The sequence below is a fragment of the Homarus americanus genome, unplaced genomic scaffold (assembly GCF_018991925.1).
Source record: "Homarus americanus isolate GMGI-L3 unplaced genomic scaffold, GMGI_Hamer_2.0 scaffold6565, whole genome shotgun sequence".
Taxonomy (NCBI): domain Eukaryota; kingdom Metazoa; phylum Arthropoda; class Malacostraca; order Decapoda; family Nephropidae; genus Homarus; species Homarus americanus.
In genome coordinates, this window is record NW_024752453.1 from 124,287 (window position 1) to 140,976 (window position 16,690).

Genomic DNA, 16,690 nt, shown 5'->3' on the forward strand with positions numbered 1-16,690 from the left:
ATATATATATATATATATATATATATATACAGTATATTAAAATGCCCTATAATTTTATTTGAACATGGTAGACAACAGTGGAATACAGGGGATCCAGGAATATCGTAAAATAGGGGTCCAAGAAGTTGTGGGTGGGGGTTTGGGGGCAGTGTAAGCCCCCAACCCCCCCCCCACCCCAAGAATGTTTTATTTTATTTTTATTTTACCAATATCATGGGCATTTTCATGCCTAATGCTATGTGCACTTGATATTAGGAGATATTCTGAAATCAGTAGTATTTACTTTTTGCTATATAAAAATGTCCAAGTACAATACAGTATTACTGAATGTCTTGGAATTTTCTGAGGAAATGGGGGGGGGTGTCCAGACCCCCAGGACACCTCACTGGATCCGCCCTGAATATTATCTATACTCAAGACTTTTATCTCCTTCAAGAGACTCTTATAAACTCAAACATTAAGGGACCCTTCCAACAACACCCTGTACAGAGGATGACACACTACCATGATTGCTTGTACAGGTATTACACTACTTTATAAAGCACAAGTGAAGTACTGTATCTTTACAGGATAGAAAGCTATTGACAACAAAATATCACTGGTGTATACAATAAATATTTACACAAGCATCTAAGCTCACTAACACAATAGTCTACGTTTAGCTATCGTAGAAAATGGGAAGCTCAGAGAAAATGTAATTGGGGTAACTTACCTGGTATTCTTTCCATCTTCCAACATTGCTTCTTTGTCCTTATCCTTGGAGTCACGCTTACCACAGATGAAGGCAATACAACCGGCATTGTTTACACAGAAGCAGGTCACATCAATCACCAGAGCAATGATTAACAGAGCGATGACCACAATGAGGATGATGATGCCGATTCCAATCCCTCCATTCGCCTTTTCTTCGTCGGGAGAGGCGCCTGAAGGTACGACAGTGTCAGCTACGACCGCTACCGCTCACCACTACCGCCAAAGTCCCGTCAGCCCAAATACTCCGTGAACCGATCTTTCTTGGTCGGCACCCGAGTATTGCCGACTTTGGCTCTTTGATCGACGGTGGTGAGCTCGTCTCCCAATCTCGCTCGTGTTACGCAACAGAAACTTGGTCGGCTATTTTATTGTACGTAACTTGAATTTAATGGTCCGACTGTATTGGTTGGCAAATTGTACATCTGCTAATTTCATAGTGCCAATAATTTAATTTCTTATATAAAAAGTTTTGAACCAATCAGTGTAAAAATTACATTTACTTTTAGTCCATATGAATATAATTTCAATAATTGACTTTGTGTAATCTTAACGAGTTATATATTATTGAATTTTGGGTCTAAACAAAAATGTACGTTATTGACAATTCTGGAAACCATACGAAAATATTCAAATTATTGATAGTTTTACAATGGAAATTTTAGTTGGTATTTCTTGTTGTTTGTAATGGAGCGAGAATGGTTGCTTATTATCTGATGTTATTTTTTTGTTTTAGTAAATATTATTGTACTGTACCACGAACTATTGAATAACTCTTGCCACCTTAAGTTACATCTTACAAAGAAAAGAGTGTCCTTAAAGAGACCACAGTAGGTTATTGTACTTGAACACACTGAATAAATAAGAGACATTTGAAACATGTAGAACCTTCCTGCCCACATGGTATTTAGAAGACAGAGCAAGAAAGAGAGAGAGAGAGAGAGAGAGAAAGACAAAAACGAATGGTATACACTGACAGCCAGCTACGATAGTTGTAATGCTCAAGGGTTTAAATATATATGTATAAATATTATCACAGAGGCTGCTGTAGGGAAATCCGTTTATGGTGACCTCACTTACGGTGGTAATGGCTGCTCCCGAGTGCGGTAGACGGCGATGGCGGTGGTGGGTGAGGGTAAGGCAGCCATTGCCCCTGGCCAGCCCTACATAACCTTAGCGACCAGCAAGAATAACCACACCCCAACTAACGCGGGTGAGGGGGCGTGACGGCAAACGTCAGCGGGGGTTGGGGGAGAGGGGGCGTGGTAGGGAGTGGACAGCACATGGTTACGTAAAGATAAAAAGATGAATTAAGGGAGTGGAGAGGAATTTAAAAAAAAAGTTCTCAAGTTGAAGATGCAAGGCGTTACTTCGGTAGAACTTGCCAGCAATAGAATCGGGTTGTTTTGAGACTTCAAACACATCCCAGGAGACGATTATATGCAGATTGAAAAGGGGAGTTATTGTACGAGCTACCCGGGCAATGGGAGATGCCTTGTTAATCCGGGCTCAAAAGCAGAGGCAAGGTGACCCAAATAAGCCGGAACATTTAATTCAAGTGAACTCAAAATACTCGCACACGACAGACAAGCAAACGCATTAGATATTAAGAAAAGCGACCGGGTTACCCGAAGATTCACGCCTTCCCATCTTATTTCGCCTTAAGATCGACCGCCCTAACACTCGTCTAATCTAACCCCACCGGGTAGCACTGGGGTGGAAAATCTTCAGACGAAATAAACTGGGCGAGCGTATCTTTGAGTGATCCGAGCAATCTGTCGCACCGTAATTATTAGTCTTTTTATGTAATACTCATATTCACAATTTTCACATCCATTTTTCATTTTATAAAGCTCATTAAAGTTTTGCTTCGGCGGTTTCACAAATCGGATCGCTACGACTCGGTCGAGTGAAAACGCAAAAGGATTTGAAGGCGCTGCACCCTCGAGGTTAGGTCAAACGCGCATGCGCCGAGTGACCGCACAACGGGGCGAGCCCGGCGTGTGGCGGTTGTGTGATGCCGAGACCGATATTGGTCCCACTCTTAAACAGACCCCGGTCAGAGCTAACCATGAGAATTGGGGCTCAATCCCAGTAACCTGGTCCTAATATGTTATTCTCAATTGCATGTTAAATCATTTTTGGCCATTAAGCTTCTTGGGGACACTAATTCGCCTCACAGACTGTCTCTGCGCCACGTTACGCTTACCCGCACGTCCGTCGAATTCTCCGTGCCGTGATCGAAGCCGCCGCGATTACGCTTTCGTAATTATAACCCCACTCCGCGCCTGTCAGAACTAAATCTTTGCTCCACACACTTATTTCGTGTTTATAAAATGACGGTAATTTTGAAACCGTGAAAATAGTTAAGGGTTGTCAATAAACATTCGAATGTCATTTACGTTTTTTGTTTCAACTTCATAACCTAACCTAATATGCAGGGTAATTCAATAGCTCTATGGCATTTACTTCTATTCATTCTCACTTGAAAATATTACATAATTTTACTCAACCAAACTTTATCAATTGTAACTCTTCCTGGTCCGAGGCAAGAGTAATTAAACGGACGTATTTCTCCTCGTCCGTTCGCACTGCCGTAAAAAATAGTTTACCGACGAGTTTCCTCCCCCCCCGGGCTGTCCAATCACACTGACACACACACGCTGCTGTTTCCTGAATGTGTTCTTCACCCCATCCACCCTCTTGGTCTTCCTCTCTCTAGATATCATTCCTTCTCTCTCTCCCCATCTACGTACAGTTTGCATCGGAAGCGAGAGAACGTGTGGCCGATGGACATGTTTGGCATCTCCTCGAGGTAGTGGGTAATATTTTCTTTATGCCAACTGTATATAAAAAATAGTAAACATAAAGATAATTTAGTAAGTAGTGAGATTGAATTCATAATTGGGGAACTATCAATGATATAAGAATATGCTCGAAAAACAGTTTAGAACGTATGTCCGACTGCGTCGACGAATTACGAGGACTCGGTACGTGCACAACGGGCAGATGTTAGCGTTGCCGGTACAGTGGTTCGTCGTCGGCATCGACTCGCCCCATAACCCAATAATCCCACCGAGGTCAAGTTTATTTCTCGTGCAGGAGGTTTTAGCCCGAACGGAGAAACCGAGTTCGTAACGGAGGTAAGACCGATTGCTCCAAAGGCTGGCGAGGTGCGAAATGAAAGTAATTTTACAGCACAGGAAATGTGATGAATCTATAAGGGAGAGGCTTACTAAGAACTGTTATTTCCATGTATTGAAAACTAAGAGAAGTCAACCAGAATTCCCCAATAACAGAAGGATCCTGCACCATAACATGCCTTCACATTTACTCAGACCTGACACTGGGCATTGGAGGTTGTAACAATAAACATATCAATGACTTGAATGGTTATTAAGCTAATAAGTGGTGAAAAATAGTACAGTACAGATATATAATTTAGATACCGAGATAATGTCCCATATATGCTACTCGCCTTACTTTATTTTGTCTGACTTTTATATTTTCTAAAGTGTGTGGTAACTTTTAGATAAATATCACGGGATACCTTAACATTAAATAAAGTGCCTCTGTACACACGAGGGCATCTACTGGCGATGAAGCTCGTGTCGGGAAAGAGCTTCGAGCAATGAACGGTAGGGAACAACCCGAAGGTTCCATTCGCCATCTGGGGACGGTTTGCCGAGACCGAGTTCGGCGGCGAGACTGGCACACCGAGAGGGACGGGATAAATGCGCTTTTAGAGAATCGTTAATGCGACGCCGCCGATATTCCACGACTACTTTTCCGTCTATGCCGTCAATCTCGATGCTCATTTGATGGCCCTCGCAACGATCTTGATTTCGATAGTTAAAGCACGGGGGATCGGGATCTCGGGTCAAAATCAGCCAACGTCAAAATAAAATAACAATAAAAACGGATTTCCAAGAGGGTCGGGGTACTTTGGATGGAAGGATTAAGGTATACAGAAATTATTCTCTCGGGCTATTAACTAAAGATGGGAACCATAGTCTTTCTACTACTACTACTACTACTACTACTGTACGTTGAAGTTTATTGTGATGATAAACCGACTTCATCCTTCCTCAACTACTGGTTCTGTGATACTAAAACTAATCACATAAAATCCAAGTTCGTTAAGTTTCTTTGGGCTATCGGGCTGCACGTGGCAAAACCACTCCGGTTCTTCACACGTTCAAGTGAAATGCTTCCGCTGATGTCATTTCTTTACTTTCAATTTGCCTGGACGAGTGACCGTACTCGTGTTTCAATCGCCGCACCTGAAAAAATGGTGTAGGCAGATGCAGTACACAAATCTTCTTCCTAGGAATCATGGGGAGAAAAACACCTGAGAAATTATCGAGAGTTCTCCCTCGGGCCATGCAAAAATCTCTCTCTCTCTCTCTCGTGAGCACGCTAGTCTCGGGCAGCCAAAGAAAGTAAGGTCAGTGTCTAAATACTTCTCTATATAACTCGGGGGTAAAAAATACAACACACACAGAAGACTGTCGTACGCGACAAAAAATTCTACGGTGCCACAAACTGAACTCCAGGAAACGAGGCGGGTCGGGCATAACGAGCACTGTAAGCACGAGCACGGCCACAGCGCATGACTGGTCTTACCGCTAGGAACTTTAAGGGGTGTTCTGTAATAAAATGATCTGCCTATTGGTGACGGGATTTGGGCGAGTGATCGGACGTGGAGGTGTGAATGATGAAAGTTACAGACGTGTGATGGATAAAGGCACGGGTAAAGAGGATATTCCTTGGTTACCTAGCGTTCACATGACAAAATTACTTCCACAAAATGTGATTTCCTCGACTTTAAAGAGACCGACAGACGAACATAACCTCGACCGAGTTTCGTCGTGTCCTTGCTGGTTCTCGCAGTTCTGACTTGACGACCGTTTCCCCTAACACTCGTGCTATACTGACTCACTAAACTTTACTGTTCTTTCATTATTTACCCTCGCAATTATGAGTATAAAGTGACACGAGTGCCTTTAAATATAGATACACACAAACTAATTGATTATATTAAAATGACAATAAATGATAATGTATTTAAACAACCAATTGAGATCCTTTTGAGATATTTACCATCAGAATATACTGTACTGTAATGATAAAATTGACAATGAGGATAAACAGCTGAAGCTCTAATCTATTATTGTACGTAGAGCATAAACAGAACCGATAGATCTTATAACGGGCGAGATACGTTTGAGGCTGGTCCGCCAGACGAAATTCCATTGGCCGAGGTTCTGTTAGAAAAGGTATGACGAACTGTATTTTGGGTAAGGTATTAACTTCCCTGAAGGAATATTACGAAGTTACCACTGTGTTGACTCGCTAACAAGACAGTAAATGAAATCCCGTACGGTATACAGTATATAATGAATAGCCACCACATCAAAGGCGAACCGACAAACTCGCACTTGAATCTTAGCGTGCACTTTAAAATCTGAAGACAGTCTTTTTTTTAACGTTATGGGCTTTTCGACTACGGATTTTTAATGTTTGAAAGTAAAAGTAAAAAAAAGTAATGTGGTAACTTCGCCTCACTCGGCACAAAAACTTTTAGTCGCCTATCTGTGATGTAAACCGAGGAACACTTGTACGGACAACTTCCAACGATACACAAACTCGGTTGCCTTGTGGGAGATCGACTAAACAGCGATTGGGTAAAGATTGGCCGAACGTATGCGAGAAATTAAGCAAATATTAAGATTGATTCATTGACGGGGATGATATATTATTGATAAGGTAGGAATAATGGTAATGAAAGAGTTCAATACTACGGACAGTGGCAGATCAGGGAGGACACACATGGCAGTAATGTATAAAGGAACAAGAGGATACAGACCATCAGACTAAATACTATGTGTAAAACCTTTAAACATCTATCTATTCCTAAGACTCGTGCAACTATGGGGAGGAAAAGAGCACTGACAGGGTTAAATGTAAGGAGATGCATCAGATAAATCATTACTATTAAAAAAAATATATGAAAAAAAAACTACTAATTGCAATTTTCTTCATGAAGTTACTACACACTACCGAGACGACGCCTTAATGATCTGCCGAGCCGACGTTGGACTTCTCGGACACGCTGCTCTGACCTTCTCGACGGACTACGGGTTAGCGATCATTAAGGCTTTGCTCTTCTCGTTCTCAATGTGATAAATAAAAGTTCCACCTTATGAATATCTTGTATTTCCAAACAATTTGTACAATATCTTAATTACATTCAGCATCAGAGTAAGTGGGCAACTGGTTCTCAGCCAAAGGCATTTGCTAATTATTGCCTGTGGTAGATTAAGTCACCAGCATAATGGAAGTAAGGAAACAGTAGGTATGAACCACCACACAAGAGTAACACGAGGACTGGGAGAGAGCCGAGGTGGTAAGTCTAGATGTAGGGTCGGGCAGGCGGGCGGGTGGGTAGACGGGTGAGCGGGTGAGGGAGCTAAAATATTTTGAGAAGCACCACCAGTACCTGGCTAAATATGGTTTGGTAATACTGGAAGGTTGACGTCCATGTCGCTTCTACTCACTACAGTACGAGAACCTCCATAACTTATTCACATTGCAAAGCCACCGAGGTGTGTGGCATGACTGCACCGTGAGTGTTGTCTAAGAGGGGTTGAGGCAAGGTTTATCAGCACCACATTTAGCACAATGCAGCCATATTATCACACTAACCATACGAATATTACCCACAACCTCACCACATCCAATCATAAAAAAAAGTATACAAGTAAACTTGTGTAAATCCAAAAACTGTTTCTAATCTATTACTGTTTGTGTGACCTATCATTAATTAACTCACCTTGGGAATATTTCCTTTACAGTTTTTAAAAAGTGGCTAAATCTTTAACATACTTTGTAAAATATGTAATAGTTAAAGAAGAAATCACACTGACAAAATTTCAAACATATCTTTTCCTCTTATGATTCACATGCAGTATTGTGAGAACACAGGGCTGGCTTCACCAAGTCATATGCAGTGTCAAGAGAGAGACGCATTTCGGCTTGGGATCCTCGGGTACGCGTACGATAAAAAACAAAACTCCGGGGATGCAGGCGTGGCCGAGTTAGTTCGACGCACGTCAAGTGGTCGGTGCTGGTGTGTGAGGCCGTGAGAGCTACAGGTGTTTGAGCGACGTGCTAACATGCATGTCTTTTGGATATATAGGGCAGCAATAATCGACTGTTGTTAAAATTGGGGCTTACGCACTGCAATGACCAAAATTTCAAATACACGTTAAACTCGCAATCACGTTCTGGCACGAACCGTATTTCTTCCTGTACCAATGAGTCAATACAGTACAAGGTATAAGACAATACTGCCCTGGTAGGTGGCTATACTCCCCTTGCACTATGACCTACAAAAACTCTCCATGAAAGAGAGTTTAAACCAATGTGTGTGTGGAATGATTCTAGGAACCTGTTATCTGTACCCCCTCCTATCACTACCTACCCTCTTCTGCCACTACTCTTCCCTAGTACTTTCCCTCTTCCTTTGATATTGTCTATACCCTTTTCTCCACCCTATGCACGGAAAAGATTACACACACACACGTATAGATTCTACGAGTGTCATTTTTATATTGTGCGAGGATTGTGCCGCGACTCCTGACTACTGGCGTAAGGGCTGACAAATATGTGGAATGAAAACTTACAAAAAAAGTTTGATCTTGATAATTTTTGCAGTTGTTTTCGGGCCGACAAACCGGATGTCGCACGAGTAGAATTTTCTTCGTATTAGTGTGTACTCCTATTGGATATCAATATAATCCCTAAAATAAGTCTCATGAGTTTATTTATTTTTCATATACTCAATGGGTTGCTGAAAATCCTCATCTGCATTCGTAAATTGAGAAAAAAATTTAAGATTACTTTGCCTAATGAGACTAGTTTTCCATATGTTTTACACTCACGATGGCTTTCAGAGTAAGGATGAAGGTGGCACGGCTAACTAATGTCCAAATTTTACTTCTGCTACCAAAATATACTTAAAATTGGAGAGTAACTATTGTAAATTAGTCCGTGATGGCAGAAGCTATGTGTACAGTCCAAAAACAGCCGTCGCCAATAATAAACTAGGAGGTAATTGTCGTGGCTATCTTACACCGCACCTAATGACTGGTCCTTATAAGACTGATTAATGTACAAATTTCCCCCATATAGGAAAGAAGACTTCACGAGGTGGACATAAATAAACAATGTCTTTATGTGACTCAAACTCGACTCTTCTGGTAATGTTTATATACAGTGCCACTACGAGTGTTATATTACCAATGATCACTATCTTAATTCTTCAATCTTCCAGTCTTTTCCCACTGTGATGCAGGGTGGGTGGTACTGAGGAGAGACACACACAAACCCATCAAAACTCCTTGCCATTTTTCATTCATCTTAACTGCTACATTACATTACAGTACTTCCCATATACAAGGTGCCAAATATCTATACATTCTATCCCCATCAATTTAAAAGACTTATATCACCCATAACCAACACAATCAACCCTAAAGAAAATGCACAATGCCCCGCAACTCTCTGGTCACTTACACGCATCGCTCCTTCCTTCGTGTCTTCTGGCGCATCTGCCGTAAGAGAGACGAAACCGAGCTACTTGTGTTGGTATTCCAATATTGCATTGTCTTCAGTTTTACCTTTACCCACATTATGCCAGAACAGTTGGGGGAGGGAAGTGAGTATAAGCCAAATTCATACCAACAACCAGAGAATATAAGTTAAGGACTAATTTCACAGCTTAATAGGTCACACGATACTAATTTTGCCTCTGTATTTCTAAATCACTTTGCTTTGGTTTATCCTCAGTGGCACAGAGAATAAAGTCAGAATTGTGTGTCGACAGACCCAATAATCACCGATATCTCGTTAACTGCGAATCTTTAAGGGAAAACCCAAACCAATGTACAGATATGCAGCTGGTCTGGAGGTATGCAACTTCCCAAACCACCCGAATCTTTGTACGCTGTTTAGGCGTCGCCTACGTTAAATGTTCACGACCGTACTCGAGTGACCCGAGTGATTTTTGAGTCCACGGACACGCGATAAATATTTTCGGGTCTTCTTTACGCGAGTGCATTCGCACGCACGCACGATCCAAAATCGGTATCGGGCCACCTCTCAACCCCTGAAATTACCAACTTAAACAAGAGATAAATATTCAGCACATAACACTTCCTCATAGCATCTTACATTTTCAATTCACAGACAAATTTTCCACCATTTTCATGAACACATTCCTTCGTGGCTTCTGAAATCATTGGGTTAATGCGTTTGAGGGGGGAGAAGTGCGCAATTACCGTGAAGTGGAACGAGGGTGCGCGATGGCCGACCCGACGTGAGGATGCTCGAGTCGTTGGCGTTGCCATCGAGAGCCACGCCACTTTTGTTGCCCTCCCGGAGCCGATTATAGCCAGACTACGAGAGATACTGAAAACGTCCAGGAAACTAAAAACGGATTTCCCTACGACTGATATGACGTAAAACATTCACAACATAAATATAAATAACATAACAGATCATGGACAAATTAAACCAAGAGGAGTAGTGGAAATGTACACAACATAAACCAGTAAAACAAACACTGAAAAGATTTAATCAGCAATCTTGTGACAAAACAGTTGGTAAAGATAATGAGACTCGTGGGTAGCAGGACGCGACATCCCACGAGCGTCTCGACAACGCATGCAGACTCACCGACCGTCACCCTGGGGGCTAGCCTCGACGTCCGTGTCCCTTTGATCTATTACCGGAAGACTAAAATAACCCCGATCGCTTTTGAGAGATATTACATTACGATCGTCTAGACGTTAAAATTGCAATTGTATTACCCGCCACTGGCCGACGAGGAATTTCTTGCCTCGTCGACTCGTCGACGTGCGAGTTCTGTCCCCCAGGGTGAAGACGACTAAGGAGTGCTGTGAATAAAGTTTGCTGAGCGCTACTAAAAGTGTTAGGGTGCTGGAATGTGGTGGCGCCGGAGCGATACCCTCGTGATCCACTTACCATTGCTTGAAATGATGCAGAGGAATAGAACAGAGTCTTTGTAAAAACTACTTGTCTGCCGACAAGTACTGTCACCAAATTTAAACTCCCAAGAATAATCTAATGAATGTGAAGTGAAGAAAACATGCAGTAAACTAGAAAACAAAAGAAAGAAATCTCAATATATAAGACACATTATATTCTCTCATATAATACAAAGTTGATAATTTAAAAGGTTTAGATAATGAACATAAGATCTAGCAAACTGTTAACAAGAATACACAGGACTTGTACTGCGCTCTCGAGGTCCGACAACGTTCGTAACTCATCGCTTATTCTTTATCGTCTGCGCGGTTGGTTCGCGTCGACTCGTGTCGGGTCGACCGAATATTATAATCCGGAAAGAATAACGTCGGTGTGAAATTCCTCTCCGACATTATTGGAAGGGAATAGAAATGCCCCAACAGAGTACGGGAGTTCTCGAACTAGCCACGTGGGTCGCTCGAGAGAGCTCACCGTGGGCTTCGTCGATTATTCGTGATCTTGTACAAACAAAAAACTTGACAGAGCAATTTAAACAATCTTATTCATAATACAAGTCATTGTATTAAGTGTGTTCTATTAATTAATTTATATCATTACTGTCTCTTTAATCTCAATTCACACAGAGACACTGAGAAAATTCCAAGACAAAGCAAATTTACTTTACCTTTAATGGCACTTAAGTTTAAAAGCAAAAACTCGCACTATTCTTTTCATATGAACCAAAATCAAGATGAACAGTGGAGAGCAAGTATGGGTAAAGTAAGGCAATGGCAGGAGGATCAAAAGTGTCCTCGGCGTTCCGCCCGCTGCGAGCCTCACGGCTAGGGGGCTTCTCCTCCGGCGCCACCACTCCACGGGAGGAGGTAAAGGGTAAAATTGTGAGAGGAATGAGGCTGGACTCTCCTACCTCGACTCTGCCGCATTGTAGTAGTCGTGGAGTTGGTTAAAGAGGAGGAAACAGAGGGGAGAAAAATAGAATGATTGAGCTTCAGCAAACACAACAATGCATAATAAGAAAGAGTAGCCCTTTGAGTTTTTTTTTCTGTCACGCCGCCACTACATCACACAAATATACTATTGTTTTTTTTTTAAAGTCCTAATGATTATCACTAACAATGAGGTCATCTTTATACCGTGACACACGCTAAGGTTGAGGACAGCATAATAATCATCAACAACTTGTATTATTTAGTGTAATATCATCACCACCAACATATTTGAGACCTAGAGGCTGTATCAAAATATTTAGTCAAACACATACCTATATGTATGCTCTCAGAGTTGCTGTTAAGGATTACATCTGATTCTACTTGGAAGTTTAAGACCTTAACACCAACTCTTACATCAATTATATGATAAACCACTAACAACAACGTATCAACTACGTGTGTGTATGCTTGTTAGTTTGTGTGTGCGTGTGTGTGTGTGTATTATTATATACATATTATATATTATTACTCATATATACTCATAAATCTGAATGTATTATACAGTACTTGTAGCTGTGGTAAATGTTTGCTGGGAAGATGGTAAACAATTACTGTATTTAAATGGGGCTTGACAACAACCTAAAGTATGCCACAGCAAAGGAGAGAGAGAATGTAAACAACAAATGGCAGTGCAGATTGGCCAAGACAGTTCAGACCACAGGATAGCCCCCAGGAGTTGTTACTGCACCTTATGACAGGGTTAAAATAACACGGGCCATCCTACCATCGCCCGAAACAAAAATGCATCACATAATTCAGGGATAACCACAAGGGCCGACGCGTTCGCCTTTCGCCCAACGACAAACAGTTGGGTGACGAGACGATTGACTTCTCATCTGCCGAGCTCTAAAATTTATAAAATATGACAAGATTGAAAAGTTTTGGTGCATTATGAAGATTTATGGGTACAATCAATAGATTATGTATGAGTAAAAATATATTATATATATATAAATATTTACTTATATTGTTTTACTCATTCTAGCCACACAGTATAATGTTCTGATTCACTGTAGACAACAATTCACCTCACTCAATGACTTAAATCTTATTCTGTGGTGATCCCTGTAATTATTTTATTACTGTACTTGTAAATGAACAAAATCACAACACCAGCTGATCAAAACACAATGTCCTGTATAAATTTCTCTGATTAATCTCACATTTATGACATAAAAAACTTCCTTGAAAAAATAAAATGAAATGTTTTTCTTGTGACTACACTACCAAAAACATTCAGCTGGATGAATAAATAGGAGTCAGCATTTAGAGGTCTGAACTGCACATTCTAGGCATCTTTTCTGACATGCTGATAACACAAAAAAAAATATTTTCACTAATTCTTTTTTCCATCTACACTATCAGTTTAACTTGGTAAAATGATGCACACATTTTCAAAAGCTTAGCTTACATATTTCAAAAGCTAAAAAATTTCACTGGTCATTAGAAATGTGCATTACACATTGTAGTAATTATAATAGCACAACAAAATACTTTTTCTTGGAAACAATTTTTATAAAAAATTCAAGAATTGACCAGTAAATGAAAATTGAAAATGCTCTAGGAAAATTTCCAATCAAAACAATAGACGTGCGGTCGGTTCCGAGTGCCGGGCACGTCCGCACGGTGAAAAAATCCCATTTCCGTGTTCTGTGTATATCTTACAGAATCCAAAAGAAAAATGTTTCGGCATTCACTATAACCTATCAAAATTACTACTCATATCACGAAGAGTTCACACAAATGTACACCAGAAAAAAGTCTTTGGATAACTGCCCCACAAATGAGGCCTTTAGCTCTACTGTACAACCCCAGCTCTGCACCTTGGGGACCACAGGGTCGCGAGTCCACAGGTTCTAACGGTCTCGTCTTCCAGAAAAGACGAAAGATTTTTCACTGTAACACTGGCAATTTCATTTGACATTCCTTCATCGACTCATTAAATCTATCTTTGTGAAGTCGACGTTTATCTCTACGGTAGTCTGTCGACGCGTGAAGCTCGGCAACTGAAATGAACGTTCCGATTTACTCGCAGCAATTTTCCTGTCGTCCCTAACGTTAATTCCCTTGCTATTTGGAGTAAAAAAATAAAATAAATACCGTTTATGGCGACGGAATAATTTTACGGCAAATTTTTTGTTTTGTTCGAAGCTAACAATTGGGCGTTTGTGACGGGATCGACTGCGATTATCGCCCGATGGAAACTGAAAATGGAGTCGTTTCAGCCGTCATTAATCACTTATTCCTACATTATTACTTCTTGTGAGTTTTGGTCCTGACACCATAAAAATTAGACTGATTCCTAGGTGAGTATTGTTAAGCATGGGCGTGTAGTGATGTGGCCTAATGCGTAGTGGCGGCGGTGAGGGCAGAGAGAAGGCAGCAGCAGCAGACAGTAAGCAGAAAGGTACCGTGGGCGGGGGCACTGGTGGAAGGGGCAACGCTACTGTACTGCTCGGACGGCCCCGACCCGCTACCTGGAACTGCCGATGGATCTGTAACACACATAACAACCCCACACTCAGCGACAACAACCCCACACAGAGACATAGAGAGAGGGGGGGGAGGGAGTTACCCAACATAGGCGCTGCCACTCAACAGACATACACACACACACACACACACGCAGCTACGACACAAACTCCATTTTTACATATATACTTACAATTAACTTAAACACAGAACACACATACTTACCAATGAATCAAGTGACTCAAGATATGATGTGTAGTCAAGCAATAGAGTGAACATTACTAAGATTTAGCTGTACTGTATTTAAATTTTAAGAGGCACTTCCATTACTCTCAATCACAAACACCGCAACACTCGCCAACGTACACACTCCTTAGCGCTTCATCCTGTGCATCTGTTACTCAAACTGTCTACAGTACTCCAGCAAAATTCAATTGAACTATTGAGAATAAATTAGCAAAACACTACTCAAAAACTGCCTAGATCAGCAGCAATTAACTGAATTATTTAGAAGAGAACTTTGCAAAACATACATTAGATAAACTTACAGTGATATGACAGAAAATGCTGTAAATCTATTGAAAGCAAAAGACAGAGCAATCACTCACACACCAGTAGATTTAGAAAAAATTTACATATTAAAATTGATTAAATACTGATAGATTCTGCTTGGTGTTGAGTCTTACCAGTACAGTACTTTAACTTGTGCCAGAGGTTCATGGTGATGCATTACTGTAAGCTGTTACCGATGAATCAAACCGAAGTTAAATATATTCAGAAAGTGACTAATGAGAGGGGAGGGGGGCAATCAGCTTAGAATATAAATTGTTGGAATATAATGAAATAATGTAATTTAGTTTATGTCTTAAGTAAATTGAGATAATTAAGTTTACAATGACAAGTACGATGAAATAATTCAATTTATAATTTCTCGCTCGTAATGGGACTCGTCGGTGAACTAGACGCGGCAAAGTACTGATAATGTTGTGCCTGAACGCGTAATGCATTACCTCTTCTTTATTCTGTACTGTAACTGTAGCAATAATAGACCGCGGTAGACCCGTACGTTACCGGAGTGTTGTATTTGCCGAGGAGAAGAGGTAAAGACAGCCAGAAAATGAGGACTTGGGGAAATTATCTTAAAAATTAATCATGCATTCGAACACAAGGCCGACAATGTTAATCACAGGTGCCGGTAAGACGACAACCGGCAGTATCTTACAGTGAGAATACGAGCAATTCTGGGTAGCCATGCACATGTAACACACAGAGCACATTAATCCTGATTGGTAGAGCAAGTGCTTTATGTACAACTTGTAGAGAGAATACAAAATGAAAATGAAAGTTTACTATCTACACAGAAACAGTGACAATACTGTATAGTAAATAGCCGATACAATTTCTTAATACAGATGAAAAAAAACTACATCAAACAGAGAGAAATTATATGACATAAGCTAGAAAACTGCATAAAAAAAGACTGTCATTAGCATATGTAAATCATTTAGGATTTAGAAGATATATATACTCCTCAAGTACTTTTAATCATCTATTTCTGCTTCCTCTTGAAACTAAACATTGAAGGAAATAATCAACTTCAAACCTGGGCATTCTATTATGGAAGAGTTATTGAACACTCAAATGTAAACACTTGTGGATACCTTACTTTATCCCGCGTGCGTTAAGGTGGCTGGGCAGACGGGGTACTGTGCCGTTCTACGAGGGGGCCAAGCTATACGATGACTAAACTGGCTCCGGTTATACACGAACTGAACTGAAGTACGAGTGGGTCTGGGCCATAGCCTAAATATATACTCAAAATACTGTTGTAACGATGAGGAATATATATTAAAATCCGATACCCTACAAGTGCATTCTGTGCCTATATATACGTACATTATACATATTTTTCTTGTGAATAATCTAAAGTACGTTTTATAATAATTCAAACCAGATTCATTACCTACAATTAACTACTCTACTGTGGTTATCATCTCAATTCCTTATTTAATTCAAAACAATAACTTCAGTAACATCCTTAACTCAGTTTTTGTCAAGATAAATGATACTTAAACTTCTGCAGTAATTAAAATTCTTGAACGTATACAGCCAAGACATCAATACACACTAATTCGTAGATGTGAGAAACCGATTGGCCGTTTCCCAAGGTTTAACGGGGGATTATGGGTCAAATGAACACCGCTTAGTAAAATAATGAGACTAATTATGGCATATATTAACTTTCTAATAGACTATAACCAAGTACTTAATCAAAAATTTATTTACAAGAATTCCTTTTCAAATTTATCTACAATTTTTACTTGTACACTCGAGGTCAATAGTTCGCTCTCTGCCAAACTGAAACGGCATTGGCCCCAGAAGAAATAAAACGGACGACAGTCGGG

At 40.6% G+C, this 16,690-nt stretch overlaps 1 protein-coding gene across 10 annotated transcripts in view; it reads right to left on the minus strand.

The window, feature by feature from the left end:
• LOC121855095 (fasciclin-2-like) overlaps positions 1–16,690 on the minus strand; it is a 120,825-nt gene that overhangs the window by 10,405 nt on the left and 93,730 nt on the right. For 8 of the 10 annotated variants that reach the window (XM_042349935.1, XM_042349934.1, XM_042349925.1 and 5 more), the window contains 2 exons: positions 14,225–14,308; positions 713–923 (listed from right to left, as the gene is read on the minus strand). In XM_042349935.1, the coding sequence (XP_042205869.1) occupies positions 713–923; positions 14,225–14,308 (295 nt within the window). The remainder of the gene's footprint in view (positions 1–712; positions 924–14,224; positions 14,309–16,690) is intronic. The other 2 variants (XM_042349931.1, XM_042349932.1) reach the window with 2 other exon arrangements.